Source organism: Schistocerca serialis, chromosome 12 (genome assembly GCF_023864345.2).
Source record: "Schistocerca serialis cubense isolate TAMUIC-IGC-003099 chromosome 12, iqSchSeri2.2, whole genome shotgun sequence".
NCBI lineage: Eukaryota > Metazoa > Arthropoda > Insecta > Orthoptera > Acrididae > Schistocerca > Schistocerca serialis.
The window spans coordinates 82,762,747-82,782,065 of record NC_064649.1 but is presented as its reverse complement, the minus strand read 5'-3'; the positions used below and the strand labels follow the sequence as shown (position 1 = coordinate 82,782,065).

General features: G+C 41.5%; 1 protein-coding gene across 1 annotated transcript in view; it reads left to right on the top strand.

Moving 5' to 3' along the window:
• Positions 1-19,319, top strand: part of LOC126427954 (uncharacterized) — a 62,166-nt gene that overhangs the window by 16,868 nt on the left and 25,979 nt on the right. Inside the window, exon 3 of the mRNA XM_050089843.1 lies at positions 3,444-3,548. Coding sequence (XP_049945800.1) covers positions 3,444-3,548 — 105 coding nt within the window. The remainder of the gene's footprint in view (positions 1-3,443; positions 3,549-19,319) is intronic.

Genomic DNA, 19,319 nt, shown 5'->3' with positions numbered 1-19,319 from the left:
GTTAGAGGAGAAATTGATTCTTAGTTGTACTGTACAGGAACTGTAGTGTTCTTCCAGGGAAGAGAACTTTTCCTACTATGAACACAGCTCAATTTTCAGTCTACAGACAGGGTATACCTCCCTGGCATTTCCTGTCCAGTTCCCTTACATAAATAAACAAAATAACTTCGCAGATGGTGTCAATATCTGTGCTGGTTGCACCACCGCTTCCGTGGGAATGTAAACACTGGAAGGTATGTCTCTTCTACATCTCTGCATTGTGCACAGCAGTATGTAATCGCTGACCAATCATGATCTGACCAATCAGAAGCCATCCACGGGCTATATAAGGCCACCACTGCAGTTGTGAAGATGGTCAATTGCTCCTGACAATGATGATGGAGGCTATCATCGAAAGCTGAAGATTTTATCCCAAACTGACATGACAAGAATACCTCGAGAATGTTTAACATATCAGTGCCGTTGTGAAAGACTTCATTCTCATATTACTTTCCTCTATGGGAGGACACTGCAAACCACGTTCATCAACTGGAAAAGCTGCATGTCAAATATGCACAGTTGTGGAGTAATTTGGCATTTCTGCAATGCTGTCGCGATAAGGAGATTATGACTAAGTTTGCTGTGCTTAAACACCGTATCAAGTTGGTTGAAATTAAGAATATATTATGGTAGATCAGCTGAACGATCGACAAAGAAAGGTTATGACACAGAAGGTTCAAACTGAATTTTAATGCACACAGTTTATATAGTTGCCAACTTTTGACTTGGAGTGGGTCAATATGATGATGGCTACTCATCAAAGAGCTCATCTTAGCAATACGTCAGCTAACCAAGTAAAGAAATTTGAGCGTCTTGCAGCTATGCGAAGAACAGAGTCATTGTATAAAACACCATGCACTATTGTCAACCTGTCGGACAAGAACCTGGACAAAGGAGCCATCTCAGCCCTTAATAAAGGTTTGAATTTTGCTCCTACACCATGTACTATACCCATCGTGGATCATATTAGTGGAGTAGAACAGGTGCTGCAGCATCTTGCACATGGCAATGCTGACAAAGTGAGACTTATTACCAGTCACTTTTTGGCCTTAGCTAAGCCTCCTAACTCTAATATCATTTGAGAAAAGAGAGAGGGGCTCTGTTTACTTTGGAGAGATGAAGATCTTGTCATATTACCAGCTGACAAAGGAAATGCCACTGTCATTCTTAATACTACCGAATATCATAGGAAAATAACATCACTATTGGAGGACAGTATGTACAAATGTCTTAAACGAAACCAAACTTTGATGCACAGCAGAAAAACTATGGAGCTACTGAAGAATTCTGGTCTACTAGATGATGTTATGAAAAATCTCAGAGTCCAAGCTCCTAGACCATCCAGGTTATATGGACTACTGAATATCCACAAGGATAATGTTCCCTTGAGACCTATTGTCAGTACAATTGGTTCTCCTACCTACAGGTGGGCCAGATACCTAACAAAGTTGATGACTCCTATAGTTGGCCATTGTGAACATCACATCAAAAACTCCCAGATGTTCATTGAGAAAATCAAACAGATTAGAGTTGGTCCAAATGACATTTAGGCAGCCTGGATGTGATTTTGCTGTTCACAGAAGTTCCTGTGGAGGACTCTTTGAAAATGCTGGTGGATCTTTTTCCTCCTGAAACTATAAAGTTGTTCTGTCATGTGATGATAATCACCTACTTCTTGTATGGCAGTAAATTTTATGAAATCATGGATGTTATGGTGATGGGCTCTCTGTTGTCTCAATCATTGGCCAACTTTTGTTTAGAGAATTTTTATCGTAATGTTGATGATACATTTATGGGCTGCCCACATGGTGCAGAAGCTCTTGAACAATTCTTGGAACACATGAACAGCATACATCCAAACATGTGGAGAAGGAAAGAAGGTTGCCATGCTTAGACGTGTTCGTACAACGACAGACAGACGGGCGTCTCGGCCACTCTGTGTACCACAAGCCAACGCATACCAATTTGTGTCTTAATGCATGGAGTTTCCACCATCCTACTCAGATGAGAGCCATTTTGAACACGTTGGTATCTAGAACAAAAACTGTTTCTGATGAGGAGCACTTGAAGTCCAAAATTAACCATTATGTGCAATCAAATGTTTCAAAAGCAAGTAATGAATGAAAATGTTTGTAACTTGTCACAAATAAATATATTACTTGTGACCGTGACATAAACATTAATTATTTATAAATAAACTGAGTTGCTGATCCTGACATTAATGCAGTGTTGGAATTCTATGTATATGCATTTTATTATTGTGTTTAGTTTTACAGTAAGTATAGTTTTTCAAAAAGCTGTCATCTTTTGAGGAAAATTATAATTTTTAAGTGACATGAACAGTGCCCTGTCCCATACAAGAATTTACATTACTATTTTAGTCAATTATTGGGCACTCGAATTAATTCTTGCTGCTTGATTGGCCACATTGGACCACTTGAGTCATTCCATGTTCACTTTCTCTTTGAAGATTGAACTACTTGCTTCTTGTGCTCAGCCCAGTACTTTCTCATTTGTTCCGAACGCAATTTTCTTAACTTCTCTGAAATCTCTACTGGTCGCCTGTGCGTCGTTTCTGCTGAAAATTTATGATTCATAAGGAGAGTGTTAATTTTGTTTTTGTTCTCTGCATTAGTAATTCTAAGTTTGACTGCTTCAAGATCTTGCTGAATTTCTTTGACCCACTGTCCTCCTGTCTTCTTTCTGAGACTTCTCATCACTAGTTGTTTTAAAATCCTCAGGCAGTTGTAAGACACTGAAGGAAATATGAGCTTCTTTTCTTCTTCATTGCGCTGGTGAGTGGGTCAGCCTCACAATGTTGTTGTTGTTGTGGTTTTCAGTCCTGAGACTGGTTTGATGCAGCTCTCCATGCTACTCTATCCTGTGCAAGCTTCTTCATCTCCCAGTACTTACTGCATCCTACATCCTTCTGAATCTGCTTAGAGTATTCATCTCTTGGTCTCCCTCTATAAGTTTTACCTTCCACGCTGCCCTCCAATGCTAAATTTGAGATCCCTTGATGCCTCAGAACATGTCCTACCAACCGGTCCCTTCTTCTTGTCAAGTTGTGCCACAAACTCCTCTTCTCCCCAATTCTATTCAATACCTCCTCACTAGTTATGTGATCTACCCATCTAATCTTCAGCATTCTTCTTCAATTAGGGAAGATTATCCAGACTACATCAACCTTTAAATTTCTTATTTTTATGCTATGGTGTGAAGAATTTGAATATCGTGTGCTGTCAGACTTCGAAGCACAAATTGCTAGGAAAATTTAAGTAGTTTCATAACATTGCAACTGTTTCATTCAGACAAATTATAGAAGAGTAGAAATTGTAGATTGTTTATTTGTCTGTTGGACTTACTTTGGTGCTTAAGGTCAATATAAGACACTTCTCTTTCAGAGAATGGTGGTGAGTCATCAGATGAACTGAGCATGTCAAATGATCCATTTGAAAAGAAAGAATGGCAAACTGTGGGGAATATTGTGAACCCGAACAAACCTGTTGGTAAGTGCATCTTTTGTGGCTAAAAGCATGAGTATATTTATTTTTTCTTACTTAATATAGCAGCATTATTGTTTTGTGTGGCAACTTACGTAAGTACAGGGTGACTGTAATTAAACTTTCAAACCACTGTAGAAATAACACCACTGGTCAGAACGACATCAAATTGTAACAGAATGTTACAATAGTTAACAAATTTAAACTTTTTTTCTGCATCTGGTTTGTAAATGGGTGGATTTACCTAATTCTGGGGTGCTGAATACACTGGTAAAGTAAAATCAGTTTTTCTCTGTGACATCACATTTCCTAGATACACAACAGAATGAAAAATGGTAATAGCAAAAATTGACACAATTAAGTCAAACAAAAATACACATTCAGAACATTTGAAATACGATGATGGAGCTCTTCTTTTGTTTGCTGTTTCATCACTCTCCCTAACAAGACCCCAGCAGTAGTCGTCCATCATCAAAGGGTTCCAATGGCCTTAGTAATGGTGTTCCATGGTAAGAATGTCTTGGTGAAAGCATTCACCATACCCATTGCTTACAGCTCCCAAATTTTCTGGGAAGAAATCAAGGTGAGAATGGAAGAATTGAATTTTAAGTGACATTCTACATCCCGTGTTGTTATAATTGTCCAACAGATCATTCCCAATGGTAACATAGGTTTTGTCTTTTCTCCTTATCCAAAAAGTTCTTTATAATTGCCTTAAAAGAAGACCAAGCAGCTAATTGGATATCTGTGAGTTTGGTATCAAAGGTTGGATCTTTCATCAATTTTCTTACTTGTGGTCCAACAAATATACTGTCTTTCAGCTTTGCCTCAATTAATTTGGGAAACTTTTCTTTTAAGTGATTGAAGGCCTCACCTACTTTATCCAGAGCTTTTACAAAGTTCTTGATAAGGCCCAGCGTAATATGAAGGGAAGGCAAAATGATTTTATCAGGCTCAAACAATGTGGTAGTGTTCACATTTACGTTTCCAGGAACATTTGACGCCTTTATAGGCCATTCCTTGACTGTATAGTGGTTCTTGGTGTCACAGCTGTCCCAAAGGCACAAAAAGCAGCAGTATTTCATGAATCCAGCCTGTAAACATGTAAGGAGTGCAACAACTTTTAAATCACAGCAAAGCTGCCATTCATGATCCTTATATTTGATTGCCTCTAGCAGCAAAGCCCTGGTTTCATAAGTTTCTTTCATGTCTACTGTGTGAGCTAAAGGTACCAATGGAAATGCCTTGACATTATGCAATAGTACTGCTTTCAGGCTTGTTTTACTGGAGTCAATAAATAGTCACCACTCCTGTGGATTATGTTGTACACCTAGCTGCATCATGTGACAAACTTTGCATAATGTATTATTCCTACGCCTTTATTTTAGTTCATTATTACTTTTGCAAGTCTTATGTAATTTATGTCTAGTTCTGCTCTTGTAAACTAATTGATACCATGGTCTATGAACATATATTACTCAAGTCATTCACGGCCAATCATTGTCCACTTCCATGTGAGAAAGAGATGATTCTAAAGCAAAGGTCTCTCTTGCCGGCAGGTCAACAGGAAGCTACTCGTGCACATGGGTAATTTTTAATGGATAGAAAAGGAGGAAGCTTTGTAAGATTTTACGCACTTTGGTCATGGACATGTCCAATGTTCGGGCAATTCTCCGGGCACTACACATTTGCACACTACCACTCATCTCCTCCTGCATTGTTGTGGCCACTGCTTCCACTGATGTTGAATCAATTCGTTTCCTCCCTCTACCAGGTTGCACATCAAAAGAACCCGTCTTTTCGAATTTCTGAATCTTTTTCTCCATACCCACGGCAGCCATCGGACCGATGCCTTTTTTCATACCCTTCAGTGCCCAGAACTTCTGCAGAGCAAAGTGTGCACAGTCATCGCTCTAGTAATACAGCCTTACAGGCAGAGCAAGATCCTGCATTGAGACAGTCATGGCGAACGTCACAGATGGGAAAGGAGGAAAAGCTGTGTACCCGGCGTGTTTATACAAATTTCAGTGGGTCATGTGCATGACAGGTGTTTTCGTTTATGTATTGTAACACATACAGTGCCGTCTATTTCACACTTTTTTTTCTTCTGCCATACATTTTCCCCCTTCTCCGATAATATTTTGTGCAATTTGACACCATTCTGACTAGTGGTGTTACTTCTACAGCATTTGGAAGTTTAACTTTAATTATAATCAGCCTGTAGTTGCAGTTGTTACTGCAAGTAGTTAATCATTTTTTTAAAATATCCTTGGTTTTCCACCTCAGCAAAAATGTGTTTCCCGTTATATCTCATCTTATGGATGTATGAGATCCCAATTGGTTGGTGAGAGCATGGACCACAGTGCACTACTAACATAAACAAAGACAATTATCTTTTATTCTGAGCACTGATAACATTAAAAAATAATGAATACAAATCTTTCTGATAGCAGCAGACTTCACAAGCTAAGCCAAAAACAGTTACTCAATTATGCAGCCGGGCGTCACACATGAATGATAATTTCAAAGCCCTGGCCAGCAAGTACATCGGAACACTGAACAGCAAGTACGAGAACAAGTCACAACTGAGTGTGAGAGAAGCTATTTTCATAACTTAAATACATCTGCTGCTTGACCTCAAAGTGGGGGAGGCCTTGAGGGAGGGCGAGGAGGGGGGGGGTCCCTTGCAAATTATTGGTGGCGGCGTAACAGTCAGTGTTGAAGCAGCTCCCCTAGGTTGCAATGACAGTTGTAAGAAAGATGGCAATGACTAGTGTCGTGCATATTTCAAAGTGCAGTTGACCAACATTGGTCAATACTGCATTTTCCAATCCCTGTTACCACCAGTGGCTGTGTAAATTTGTATTCTGAGGTCATGAATTCATCCAGTAGGTTCCAGTGGCACTAAGGACTGAAGATACAAAGAAGTTATTCTCTAAGGTCCGTGGCAAGTGATATCATATCACTGACCACCCTCTTACAAAAGCTATACCTCAGAAACTCAAGTTCTGACTGGTAACACACAAAATCATTTATCCAGGATTTTACTTATTTTGTGGCATTCACAAGGGGGGAAAATGTATCATCTATAACCTATTTTATGTGCTTACTTTCATGCCCTAGTTTGAAAATGTACTTGTGGAGGAGGAGATGAAAATGTTATGGGAAAACTTGGCACCTTATGGTGGTGAGCTTCCTATGTTAACGTGTCATGTCCTTCTGCTTCAAGTGGAAAGAAACAGCAGATGGTGTAAGTTTAGAATCCCCACTTTTGCAAACAACAGCAGACATCTGTAGGGTGCTTCTTATTAATGTTTGAAAACCATCGAAGTGACATAGATGACACTGAGACAAGTAATTTAACATAAGGCATGTTGTTGTTGTTGTGGTCTTCAGTCCTGAGACTGGTTTGATGCAGCTCTCCATGCTACTCTATCCTGTGCAAGCTTTTTCATCTCCCAGTACCTACTGCAACCTACATCCTTCTGAATCTGCTTAGTGTATTCATCTCTTGGTCTCCCTCTACGATTTTTACCCTCCACGCTGCCCTCCAATACTAAATTGGTGATCCCTTGATGCCTCAGAACATGTCCTACCAACCGATCCCTTCTTCTGGTCAAGTTGTGCCACAAACTTCTCTTCTCCCCAATCCTATTCAATACTTCCTCATTAGTTATGTGATCTACCCATCTAATCTTCAGCATTCTTCTGTAGCACCACATTTCGAAAGCTTCTATTCTCTTCTTGTCCAAACTATTTACCGTCCATGTTTCACTGCCATACATGGCTACACTCCATACGAATACTTTCAGAAATGACTTCCTGACACTTAAATCAATACTGGATGTTAACAAATTTCTCTTCTTCAGAAACGCTTTCCTTGCCATTGCCAGCCTACATTTTATATCCTCTCTACTTCGACCATCATCAGTTATTTTGCTCCCCAAATAGCAAAACTCCTTTACTACTTTAAGTGCGTCATTTCCTAATCTAATTCCCCCAGCATCACCCGACTTAATTAGACTACATTCCATTATCCTTGTTTTGCTTTTGTTGATGTTCATCTTATATCCTCCTTTCAAGACACAGTCCATTCCATTCAACTGCTCTTCCAAGTCCTTTGCTGTCTCTGACAGAATTACAATGTCATCGGCGAACCTCAAAGTTTTTATTTCTACTCCATGAATTTTAATACCTACTCCGAATTTTTCTTTTGTTTCCTTTACTGCTTGCTCAATATACAGATTGAACAACATCGGGGAGAGGCTACAACCCTGTCTTACTCCCTTCCCAACCACTGCTTCCCTTTCATGTCCCTCGACTCTTATAACTGCCATCTGGTTTCTGTACAAATTGTAAATAGCCTTTCGCTCCCTGTATTTTACCCCTGCCACCTTTAGAATTAGAAAGAGAGTATTCCAGTCAACATTGTCAAAAGCTTTCTCTAAGTCTACAAATGCTAGAAACGTAGGTTTGCCTTTCCTTAATCTTTCTTCTAAGATAAGTCGTAAGGTCAGTATTGCCTCACGTGTTCCAGTGTTTCTACGGAATCCAAACTGATCTTCCCCGAGGTTGGCTTCTACTAGTTTTTCCATTCGTCTGTAAAGAATTCGTGTTAGTATTTTGCAGCTGTGAGTTATTAAGCTGATAGTTCGGTAATTTTCACATCTGTCAGCACCTGCTTTCTTTGGGATTGGAGTTATTATATTCTTCTTGAAGTCTGAGGGTATTTCGCCTGTTTCATACATCTTGCTCACCAGATGGTAGAGTTTTGTCAGGACTGGCTCTCCCACGGCCGTCAGTAGTTCCAATGGAATATTGTCTACTCCGGGGGCCTTGTTTCGACTCAGGTCTTTCAGTGCTCTGTCAAACTCTTCACGCAGTATCATATCTCCCATTTCATCTTCATCTACATCCTCTTCCATTTCCATAATATTGTCCTCAAGTACATCGCCCTTGTATAGACCCTCTATATACTCCTTCCACCTTTCTGCTTTCCCTTCTTTGCTTAGAACTGGGTTTCCATCTGAGCTCTTGATATTCATACCAATCGTTCTCTTATCTCCAAAGGTCTCTTTAATTTTCCTGTAGGCGGTATCTATCTTACCCCTAGTGAGATAGGCCTCTACATCCTTACATTTGTCCTCTAGCCATCCCTGCTTAGCCATTTTGCACTTCCTGTCGATCTCATTTTTGAGACGTTTGTATTCCTTTTTGCCTGTTTCACTTACTGCATTTTTATATTTACTCCTTTCATCAATTAAATTCAGTATTTCTTCTGTTACCCAAGGATTTCTACTAGCCCTCGTCTTTTTGCCTACTTGATCCTCTGCTGCCTTCACTACTTCATCCCTCAAAGCTACCCATTCTTCTTCTACTGTATTTATTTCCCCCATTCCTGTCAATTGCTCCCTTATGCTCTCCCTGAATCTCTGTACAACCTCTGGTTCTTTTAGTTTATCCAGGTCCCATCTCCTTAAATTCCCACCTTTTTGCAGTTTCTTCAGTTTTAATCTACAGGTCATAACCAATAGATTGTGGTCAGAGTCCACATCTGCCCCTGGAAATGTCTTACAATTTAAAACCTGGTTCCTAAATCTCTGTCTTACCATTATATAATCTATCTGATACCTTCTAGTATCTCCAGGGTTCTTCCATGTATACAACCTTCTTTCATGATTCTTAAACCAAGTGTTAGCTATGATTATGTTGTGCTCTGTGCAAAATTCTACCAGGCGGCTTCCTCTTTCATTTCTGTCCCCCAATCCATATTCACCTACTATGTTTCCTTCTCTCCCTTTTCCTACACTCGAATTCCAGTCACCCATGACTATTAAATTTTCGTCTCCCTTCACAATCTGAATAATTTCTTTTATTTCATCATACATTTCTTCAATTTCTTCGTCATCTGCAGAGCTAGTTGGCATATAAACTTGTACTACTGTAGTAGGTGTGGGCTTCGTGTCTATCTTGGCCACAATAATGCGTTCACTATGCTGTTTGTAGTAGCTTACCCGCATTCCTATTTTCCTATTCATTATTAAACCTACTCCTGCATTACCCCTATTTGATTTTGTGTTTATAACCCTGTAGTCACCTGACCAGAAGTCTTGTTCCTCCTGCCACCGAACTTCACTAATTCCCACTATATCTAACTTCAACCTATCCATTTCCCTTTTTAAATTTTCTAACCTACCTGCCCGATTAAGGGATCTGACATTCCATGCTCCGATCCGTAGAACGCCAGTTTTCTTTCTCCTGATAACGACATCCTCTTGAGTAGTCCCCGCCCGGAGATCCGGATGGGGGACTATTTTACCTCCGGAATATTTTACCCAAGAGGACGCCATCATCATGTAATCATACAGTAAAGCTGCATGCCCTCGGGAAAAATTACGGCTGTAGTTTCCCCTTGCTTTCAGCCGTTCGCAGTACCAGCACAGCAAGGCCGTTTTGGTTATTGTTACAAGGCCAGATCAGTCAATCATCCAGACTGTTGCCCTTGCAACTACTGAAAAGGCTGCTGCCCCTCTTCAGGAACCACACGTTTGTCTGGCCTCTCAACAGATACCCCTCCGTTGTGGTTGCACCTACGGTACGGCTATCTGTATCGCTGAGGCACGCAAGCCTCCCCACCAACGGCAAGGTCCATGGTTCATGGGGGGGGAACATAAGGCATATGGGGTCACAAATATTGTGAAATATCACAAAAATGGTTGAGAAATGTTGAACGTATGATGTCACCAGATAAAATACCTTACTGCATGTGCAGCTGTTGGACTATGGTCTGAAGGGATGATTGAGTGATGTTCTATTTGCATTCGAGCAAACAGTGCAAATTTCGGACACCTTTTGCAAATATGATTTGTTTAAAGTTATTGTCCTTGGTGTCACCAAGGAAAAGAAGTTCTTACATTGTAGCTGTTGTGGATTGGCAAGACAGCCAACCCACTATGAGAGGAAGCTGAAAGGCACACGTTTTAGCTCACGCAGGCTGGCGTGAGGTCTGGAACAGGTCAAGGAAATGAGACTAACAAAAAACGTATGTAGCTGCTGGAATACTTAACTTTAATCCATAAATGGTGAACATCGCTCTTGATGGTACATGTTTTACAGCATCAATAGTGACTGGTAATGGCGCTTTTCTAGGTCGTAGCAAATGACGTAGCTGAAAGCTATGCAACTATCATCTCGGCAAATGAGAGCGTAACTTGTCAGTGAACCATTGCTAGCAAAGTCGGCTGTACAACTGGGGCGAGTGCTAGGAAGTCTCTCTAGACTAGACCTGCTGTGTGGCAGCGCTCGGTCTGCAATCACTGATAGTGGCGACACGTGGGTCCGACGTATACTAACGGACCGCGGCCGATTTAAAGGCTACCACCTAGCAAGTGTGGGTGTCTGGTGGTGACACCACAGTAGCTCCTCCTGTCGGAGGTTCGAGTCCTCGCTTGGGCATGGGTGTGTGTGTTGTCCATAGTGTAAGTTAGGTTAAGTAGTGTGTAGGCTTAGGGACCGATGACCTCTGCAGTTTGGTCCCATAAGACCTTACCACAAATTTCCAAAATTTCGTACATTGTATTTCAAATACTAACAAAGAGATAGAGGGGCTGGCCAGTACTTACCTCAGCTCAGTACAGCCGATAGATACACATAAAACAGAACCGAAAATTTACGTTCCTAGCTTTCGGAATAAATGTTCCTTCATCGGGGAGGAGAGAGGGGAAAGAAAGGGAAGAAGGGAAAGGAGATTCAGTTACTCACAACCCAGGTTATGAAGCAACAGGGAAAGGAAAATAGGGAGGGTAGCAAGGATGGAGGCATGGTTGTCAGAGGGAAGCCAAAGATATTCTACTGTAAGTACTGTGCCAGCTTCAAACCAAAGAGGATGCATACAGAAGTAAAGAGGTATATAGTATAAAGATAAACACAACTATGTAGGATGAAAAGATGCGTGAATGGCTAAAGAGGAAAGGGAAAGAGGAGAAGACTGAAGAGTAAATGGGATTGAGGTTGTTTAACGTAGGTTCAGTCCAGGGGGATGGCGGGATGAAAGGATGTGTTGGACTGCAAGTTCCCATCTCCACAGTTCAGAGGGACTGGTGTTGGGTGGGAGAAGCCAAATGGCACATACGGTGTAGCAGGTTCCTAGGTCCCTAGAATTATGCTGGAGGGCATGCTCCGCTACTGGGTATTGGGCATCTCCTAGGCGGACAGTTCGTCCGTGTCCGTTCATGCGCTCAGCCAGTTTAGTTGTTGTCATGCCGATGTAAAAGGCTGTGCAGTGCAGGCATGTCAGTTGATAAATGACATGTGTAGTTTCACACGTGGCCCTGCGTAGAAGGTGGGGGTACGTGGCTCAGGTGGAGTGAGTAAGTCTATGGAAGCCATTACCCAAAATCCACAAAGAGAACCATCCTGGCCGTCCCATTGTAGCAGGCTTCAAAGCCCCAACCGAACGTATCTCAGCTCTGGTAGACCAGCACCTCCAACCTATCACCCGCAGACTCCCATCCTACATCAAAGACACAAACCACTTCCTAGAACGCCTCAAATCCATTCCCACTCCTCTCCCACCTGAAACCTTTCTTGCCACCATAGATGCTACATCCCTTTACACAAACATCCCACATACCCATGGTCTCTCTGCCCTTGAGCACTACCTCTCCCAACGCCCACCCGAAGATCTTCCAAAAACCTCGTTCCTTATCACACTTACCAACTTCATCCTCACCCATAATTACTTCACTTTTGAAGGCCAGACTTACAAACAAATCAGGGGAATGGCCATGGGAACCAGGATGGCTCCGTCCTATGCCAACCTCTTTATGGGCCGCATGGAGGAGGCTTTCCTGAAGACCCAACAGCTGCTTCCCCTGGCCTGGTATAGGTTTATAGATGACATCTTTGTGGTCTGGACTCATGGTGAAGAAACACTCCTTAATTTCCTCCATAACCTCAACTCCTTTTCGAATCTGAATTTCACCTGGTCCTTCTCCAAAACCCAAGCCACCTTCCTGGATGTTGACCATCATCTTGTTGAAGCTCACATCCACACCTCTGTCCATATCAAACCCACAAACAAACAACAGTACCTTCACTTTGATAGCTGCCATCCTTTCCACATCAAACGCTCCCTTCCCTACAGCCTAGGTATTCGTGGCAAACATATCTGCTCCAGTGACGAATCCCTCAACAATTACACCAATAACCTGACCAATGCTTTCCTCTCCCGCAACTATCCCACAGACCTTGTCCACAAACAGATTTCCCGAGCAATACATTCCTCCCCATCCAACAACAATGTTCCTACCCCCAGACCACACAGAAGCATCCCCCTTTTCACCCAATATTATCCTGGCCTCGAAAACATCAACAAATTACTCCGCCAGGGATATGACTTTCTCAAGTCAACCCCTGAAATGAGATCATCCCTTGACAAAATTCTCCCCACATCACCCAGAGTTGCCTTTCGTCGCCCCCCTAACCTCCGTAACATCCTTGTTAAACCCTACAATATTCCCAGACTACCTTCTCCACCCAGCGGTTCCTACCCCTGTAATCGACCCCGCTGCAAAACCTGCCCCATGCATCACCCCACAACCACCTACTCCAGCCCCACTACTGGTAAAACATACACATTCAAGGCAGGGCCACGTGTGAAACTACACATGTCATTTATCAACTGACATGCCTGCACTGCACAGCCTTTTACATCGGCATGACAACAACTAAACTGGCTGAGCGCATGAACGAACACAGACGAACTGTCCGCCTAGGAGATGCCCAATACCCAGTAGCGGAGCATGCCCTCCAGCATAATTCTAGGGACCTAGGAACCTGCTACACCGTATGTGCCATGTGGCTTCTCCCACCCCACACCAGTCGCTCTGAACTGCGGAGATGGGAACTTGCACTCCAACACATCCTTTCATCTCGCCATCCCCCTGGACTGAACCTATGTTAAACAACCTCAATCCCATTTACTCTTCAGTCTTCTCCTCTTTCCCTTTCCTCTTTAGCCATTCACGCATCTTTTCATCCTACATAGTTGTGTTTATCTTTATACTATATACCTCTTTACTTCTGTATGCATCCTCTTTGGTTTGAAGCTGGCACAGTACTTACAGTAGAATATCTTTGGCTTCCCTCTGACAACCATGCCTCCATCCTTGCTACCCTCCCTATTTTCCTTTCCCTGTTGCTTCATAACCTGGGTTGTGAGTAACTGAATCTCCTTTCCCTTCTTCCCTTTCTTTCCCCTCTCTCCTCCCCGATGAAGGAACATTTGTTTCGAAAGCTAGGAACGTAAATTTTCGGTTCTGTTTTATGTGTATCTATCGGCTGTACTGAGCTGAGGTAAGTACTGGCCAGCCCCTCTATCTCTTTGTTAGTATTTGTTTCACATCTCATATTTTTTTATTTAAAGACATTTTTAGTAAAGAAAATGTAGGTCATTTACTGGTAACAGTGCAATTTGTAAACTTATATTCATTTACTAGTGATGCAATATGGTAGGTTTTTGTTGTACTGTACTTTTCAATAAACCAGCAGAAACTGTGAGACTGCTGAAAAAAAATAATAAATATTACCTCAATGTAAATACTTGTCTAACTCAATCAAGAAAATACTGTCTGCCAGACACAAGACTGGAACCCTGAGCTCTACATGATAGTCATGTGAATGGTCCCAGAGCCACACCAATGTGAATACTTAACTTGTGTTGGGATCATCAGGTGCTGCATGTGCGATGAGGAACATCATGTGGTGATGTCACATGTTCAACATTTGTCATCCACTTTGGCATTATTTCCCAACATTTGCAGCCCCATTGTCTACATTAAATTAATTGTTTCAGCATCATCTACATCATTTTTAAATGTTAAAGAATCACCCTGTATATAGCAGACTTGGAAAAACCAGGACTCCAATGTGCATCGCTGCATCTTAAATTCTGCTTTCACTATACAGGGTGTTCAGAAATTCCTGTTACAAACTTCTAAGACTTGTAAGAGGGGAGTGAGCATAGGAACTGGTGCCTATAACTCTGATGCTCTGTAGCATCATTGGATGACATTTGGACATGGATTCCTATTCAAAATATTATGTACTCACTTCCCTCTACAAGCCCTAGAAGTTTGTAACAGAAATTTCTGAACAACCTGTATGAATGATAGTGCCGTCAGAAAATATATTTCTCACCCCCTTCAAAAGAGCACTTATCTCTTTAGAGTGATTTAGGTTGTGGAGAACTGGTACAGTGCAGCTATGTGACCCTCCACTGTTGCCAAAAGTTGTTGCACTGCAATGATGTGTATATACCAGTTTATTGTATAGGATCAGCACAGTAAGATCAGTCGATGTGGATATGTGACAGAATGGCAGAAAGGAGCTGTGTTTTGGACATGTGGGTAACCACAATGTGCATGAAGTTGCTCAGTTTGTTGGTGTATCAGTGCAGACTGGCCAGTGTGTCTACAAGGACTGGTGTACCACTCAAAGCTATGCAATAAGGTGTAATAAAAGAGTTAATAAAGAGGTACTAAAAGTGACCAGAGATCACTGCCACACCTTGTAAAGTCCATAACATTTTTCCATAAGTTCAATAAACATAACAGATACATGTAACAAAGACTTTAGTCATCAGTAATATAGTGTCATCACTATTTACAACTGTCTGCCATTGCTGGGGTAACTTTTCTTATTCCATGACTGTAGAAATCCTGTGGTTTTGAGATGAAGAACTAAGCCATGTACGGAGCACATTTTCATTTGGAAGGGACATTCATTGAAGGTTTTCAATACAGAGTGGAAAAAGTGAAAATTGAGGGCACGAGATCAGGCGAAAAGGTGGGTGCAGAATGACTTCCCAACCCAACTCCAGTATAGTGTGTTTTGCCAGTCCAGCAGAATGTTGGTTGGCATTGTAATGATGTAGCATCACATCACACAGTCTTCCTGGTTATTGTTCTTGGACTGTGTGTGAAAGACGTCTCAGTTGTTTGGAAGAAATGTCAGCAGTTATAGTTACACCTTGGGGAAGCTATTTGTAGTACACCAGAATATCACTGTTCCACCAGATGCATAACATTATCTTTTCTGGATGCACACATGTCCTTGTACAGGTAGTTGCTTGTTTCTTTGAACTCAGCAATTCCCTTCTTTTCCCTACATTAGTATAAAGACACTATTTCTTGTTGCCAGTAATGATACAGGATAAGAACAGTCAGTGTCGTTCATGAGCCATTTGATGACAAGCACATACAGTCACCTGCTCATTATGATTTTGGCTGCGAGCATGTGATACCCATACCCCAAATTTTTGAACCTTCCCCAAATGTGGCATGATGGTGAAATGATGACAGTTCATAACATTTGGCAATTCTTGAGTGCACTGACATGGATCATTGCGGATTATTGCATTTAAATGATGTCCATAAAACTCTGAAGGTGAGAGTCACTGATGTCAAAAAGATCTTCCATAAAATGGGAAAACTATTTTCCCACCATGCTCTGTCCAATGGCATTATCCACATACATGGCACAAATGTTTCTAGCTGCCCTCACTGCTGCCACCTCTCTACTGAACTCAAACAGAAGAATATGCCGAAAATGTTCCAATTCCTCCACTTGGCTCTCCATTTTTTAGCAACTACAGCTACACCCAGTATCTCCAGATGACAAAATGTTAATACATAAGCTCGGCAACAGTGAACTACAAATAAAAAATGACAATTGGTAAATAAATCATAACAACCTGAATACCAACATGCAAAACAAAAATGTTATGAACTTATGCACCATCCTTAATAATATGGTGTGAGAAAAGTGTTTATAAGAAGATACTAACTGGCAGTGACTGGAGACCAGTGCCACACCTTGTAAATTATAGTCAGTTTCAAACTCAATATGAATTTGTTGCTGTCAGGGAACGGAGGTCCACCACAACCAGTTTCTGAGTGAACATTGTGAAGGAACCCACATGAAATGGACATCTGCATACAGGTATCTCACAAAAAGCCACTGCTCATTGGTACTGACAAAGCCTTACCTCTTCAGTGGGCCAAAGAACACACAAACTAGACAGTACCTTGCTGGAAGGGTCAAGTGTGATGCGAAAAGCTGCAAATATGTCTCTTTGGAATGTTGCACCAACAGCATTTAACTTGTAGGGTATAATTTAGATCAGGTGGTTCTGTGTTGTTTTGGGGATGTTTTTTGTACCATGACTTGGACCTGAGGCGGCTCTCCTGGGAACTATAAGGCTTCATTCCCTGGTTTGGTGTAGATACATTGGTGACATCTTCACAATTTGGACTTTATTGTGAGGCTGACCTGTTAAAATTCTTGAAATCTCTAAATGCATTCTCCAATTGAATTTTACAGGGTCCTATTCAAAATCCTGTGGCTCTTTCCTTGATGTTGACCTGATCCTCACTGAGACTCAGCTACAGATTTCTGTTCACACTAGACCTACAAACAAACAACAGTACTTACATTTTGACACTGGCCATCCTTTCAGCAGTTATAGTTACACCTTGGGGAAGCTATTTGTAGTACCCAAACAGCCTTGGCATTAGAAGATAACATGTTTGTTCAGATGCTCTTTATAGCGATACACTCCCATTCTCACCTGAGCCTTCGCTGGATGTAATTAAACCACCAGCCTAGTTCAAAAGCAGATCTCCTGGGCCATCATATCCAGTCCTAATATTGATGATATTTCCAAAAAACAACTTATGAGTACACACCCAGTATTATCCAGATCTTGACTGTATTAATGAGCTTTTTTGACAAGGCTATGATGTCCTAAAATTGTGCTATGAAATGAGATCCATTCAGTCTGACATTTTGCCATCCACACCTAGAACAGTCTCTCGTCACCCATCCAGTCTCAGCAGTATCTTTGTCAGACCGTATGCTCTTTCTGTTCCTGTTTTCCTACCCTATGGCTCCTATCCCTGTGGCTGTCCACACTGCAAGACTTTCTCAAGGCACCCTCCTACCACATCCTATATCAGCCCTGTAAGTGGCAAAACACATACTATCAAAGGGAGAGCCACTGTAAACATGGTTTGGCCTTTTATATTGGCAGGACTACCACCAAGTTTTCAATTAGGATGAATGGGCATAGGCAGAGGTTGTATACTGGCAATACCAATATTCTATTGCATAACATGCTCTACCACTTGACCATCATGACCTCAGTGCCTGTTTCACTACATCTTCTATTTGGACTCTTCCCCCAGACACAAGTTTCTCAGAACTTCATAGGTGGGAACTGGCATTACAATGTGTTGTCGGTTCTTGCCACCCACCTGGTCTTAATTTACGTTAATTTATTCAGTCTCCATATTTCTTCTCAGTAACTATTCCTTTCTTCACTTCCTTTTAGTTTTCTGTGTCTTTTATTTTCTGTCCTGTCTATTTTTCTTTTTCACTCCCCTCCCCCCACCTCTACCACATGCAACACACTTAGCTTTCTGCTCTTATTAACTCATGTATGATGTTTTAGCAATAATCTCTGTCTTTCTTATTATAATCCTGTCTTCCACTCTTAAGCTCACAGGTTTTCAAATTTCATCTGGTGCAGTCCCTAACAATCAGTTTTTCCTTCTCATCCCATACAGAAAGTCTCCCCTGACCCAAGGTTCAGGCCGACTTTTCCAAAATCACCCCTTTTCCTACATCTCACCAGCTCATTTCCTTCACCCCTCTTCCTTTCTCTTCAGTCCTTCTGCCAGAAGAAGGAGCCACTGGCTCTGAATGCTTGCAAATTTCAGTATTTTTATATATGTGTTCTCCTATTGAAGCTAGGTGAGTAGATTTTTTTATCCATTCAATTAAATTATATTTTCAAAAATTGATTGTTTTCACCAAAATACATCCATACTCCCCAAGCCACCATATGGCGCATGGCGTCGAGTACCTCTTACCGTGACTAGTCATTTTGTCTCGTGTTCCATTCACAAATAGAGCAAGAAAAAAGCGACTGTCTGTATGCTTCCATATGGGACCTAATTTCTCTTGTCTTATCTTCATAGGCCGTACACAAAATATATATTGGTGACAGTAGAATAATACTGCAGTCAACTTCAAATGCCAGTTCTCCAAGGTGACTATGCTGCAGACGCTCATGTGTTCTGTGACGACAACAGTTATGACTGCACGGCCATATGCAAACATTCCCATTTTGACAAACACTGAGGCACTCTTTTAAATCTTGACTTATCTAATAAATCACGTGATGTATGGTTTCTTGATATAACAAGAATTCAGTCTAATTCACTGAGACTTCATGCATCCTCGACAGATGTGCCTTGTATTTTCTTACTTACTCTCAAACTTCCCCAACTTGCCTGTCTGTTTCTATTGGACTCGCAACTTGTGTACTCCCAACAGACATACCTAGCATTTCCTCACTCATGCCTAAACTCTCTTCTGTTGGCATGTTGGTTTCCTTATCTACCAACCTCCCAGACCTCAGCTGCATAGAAAACATGACCACATACAAAAAGTGCTCCACAGAATGAAATGACACAGACAATATGACACTGATGGCGGCACTGGTATCTGTGAACAGAACAATGAAAATTTGGAACAGTGTATTTATGACAACATTCTACACATTCTAAAACTACTTCACAAAATATGGTGGGGGTTGTGGGAACCAAAAGTAAATACACCAGCTACCACGATGTCTACTTCATACTGCACATATGCAACACATTCAGCACACACAATCACACCATCTGTGCACTTGGCATCATGTACAAAGGA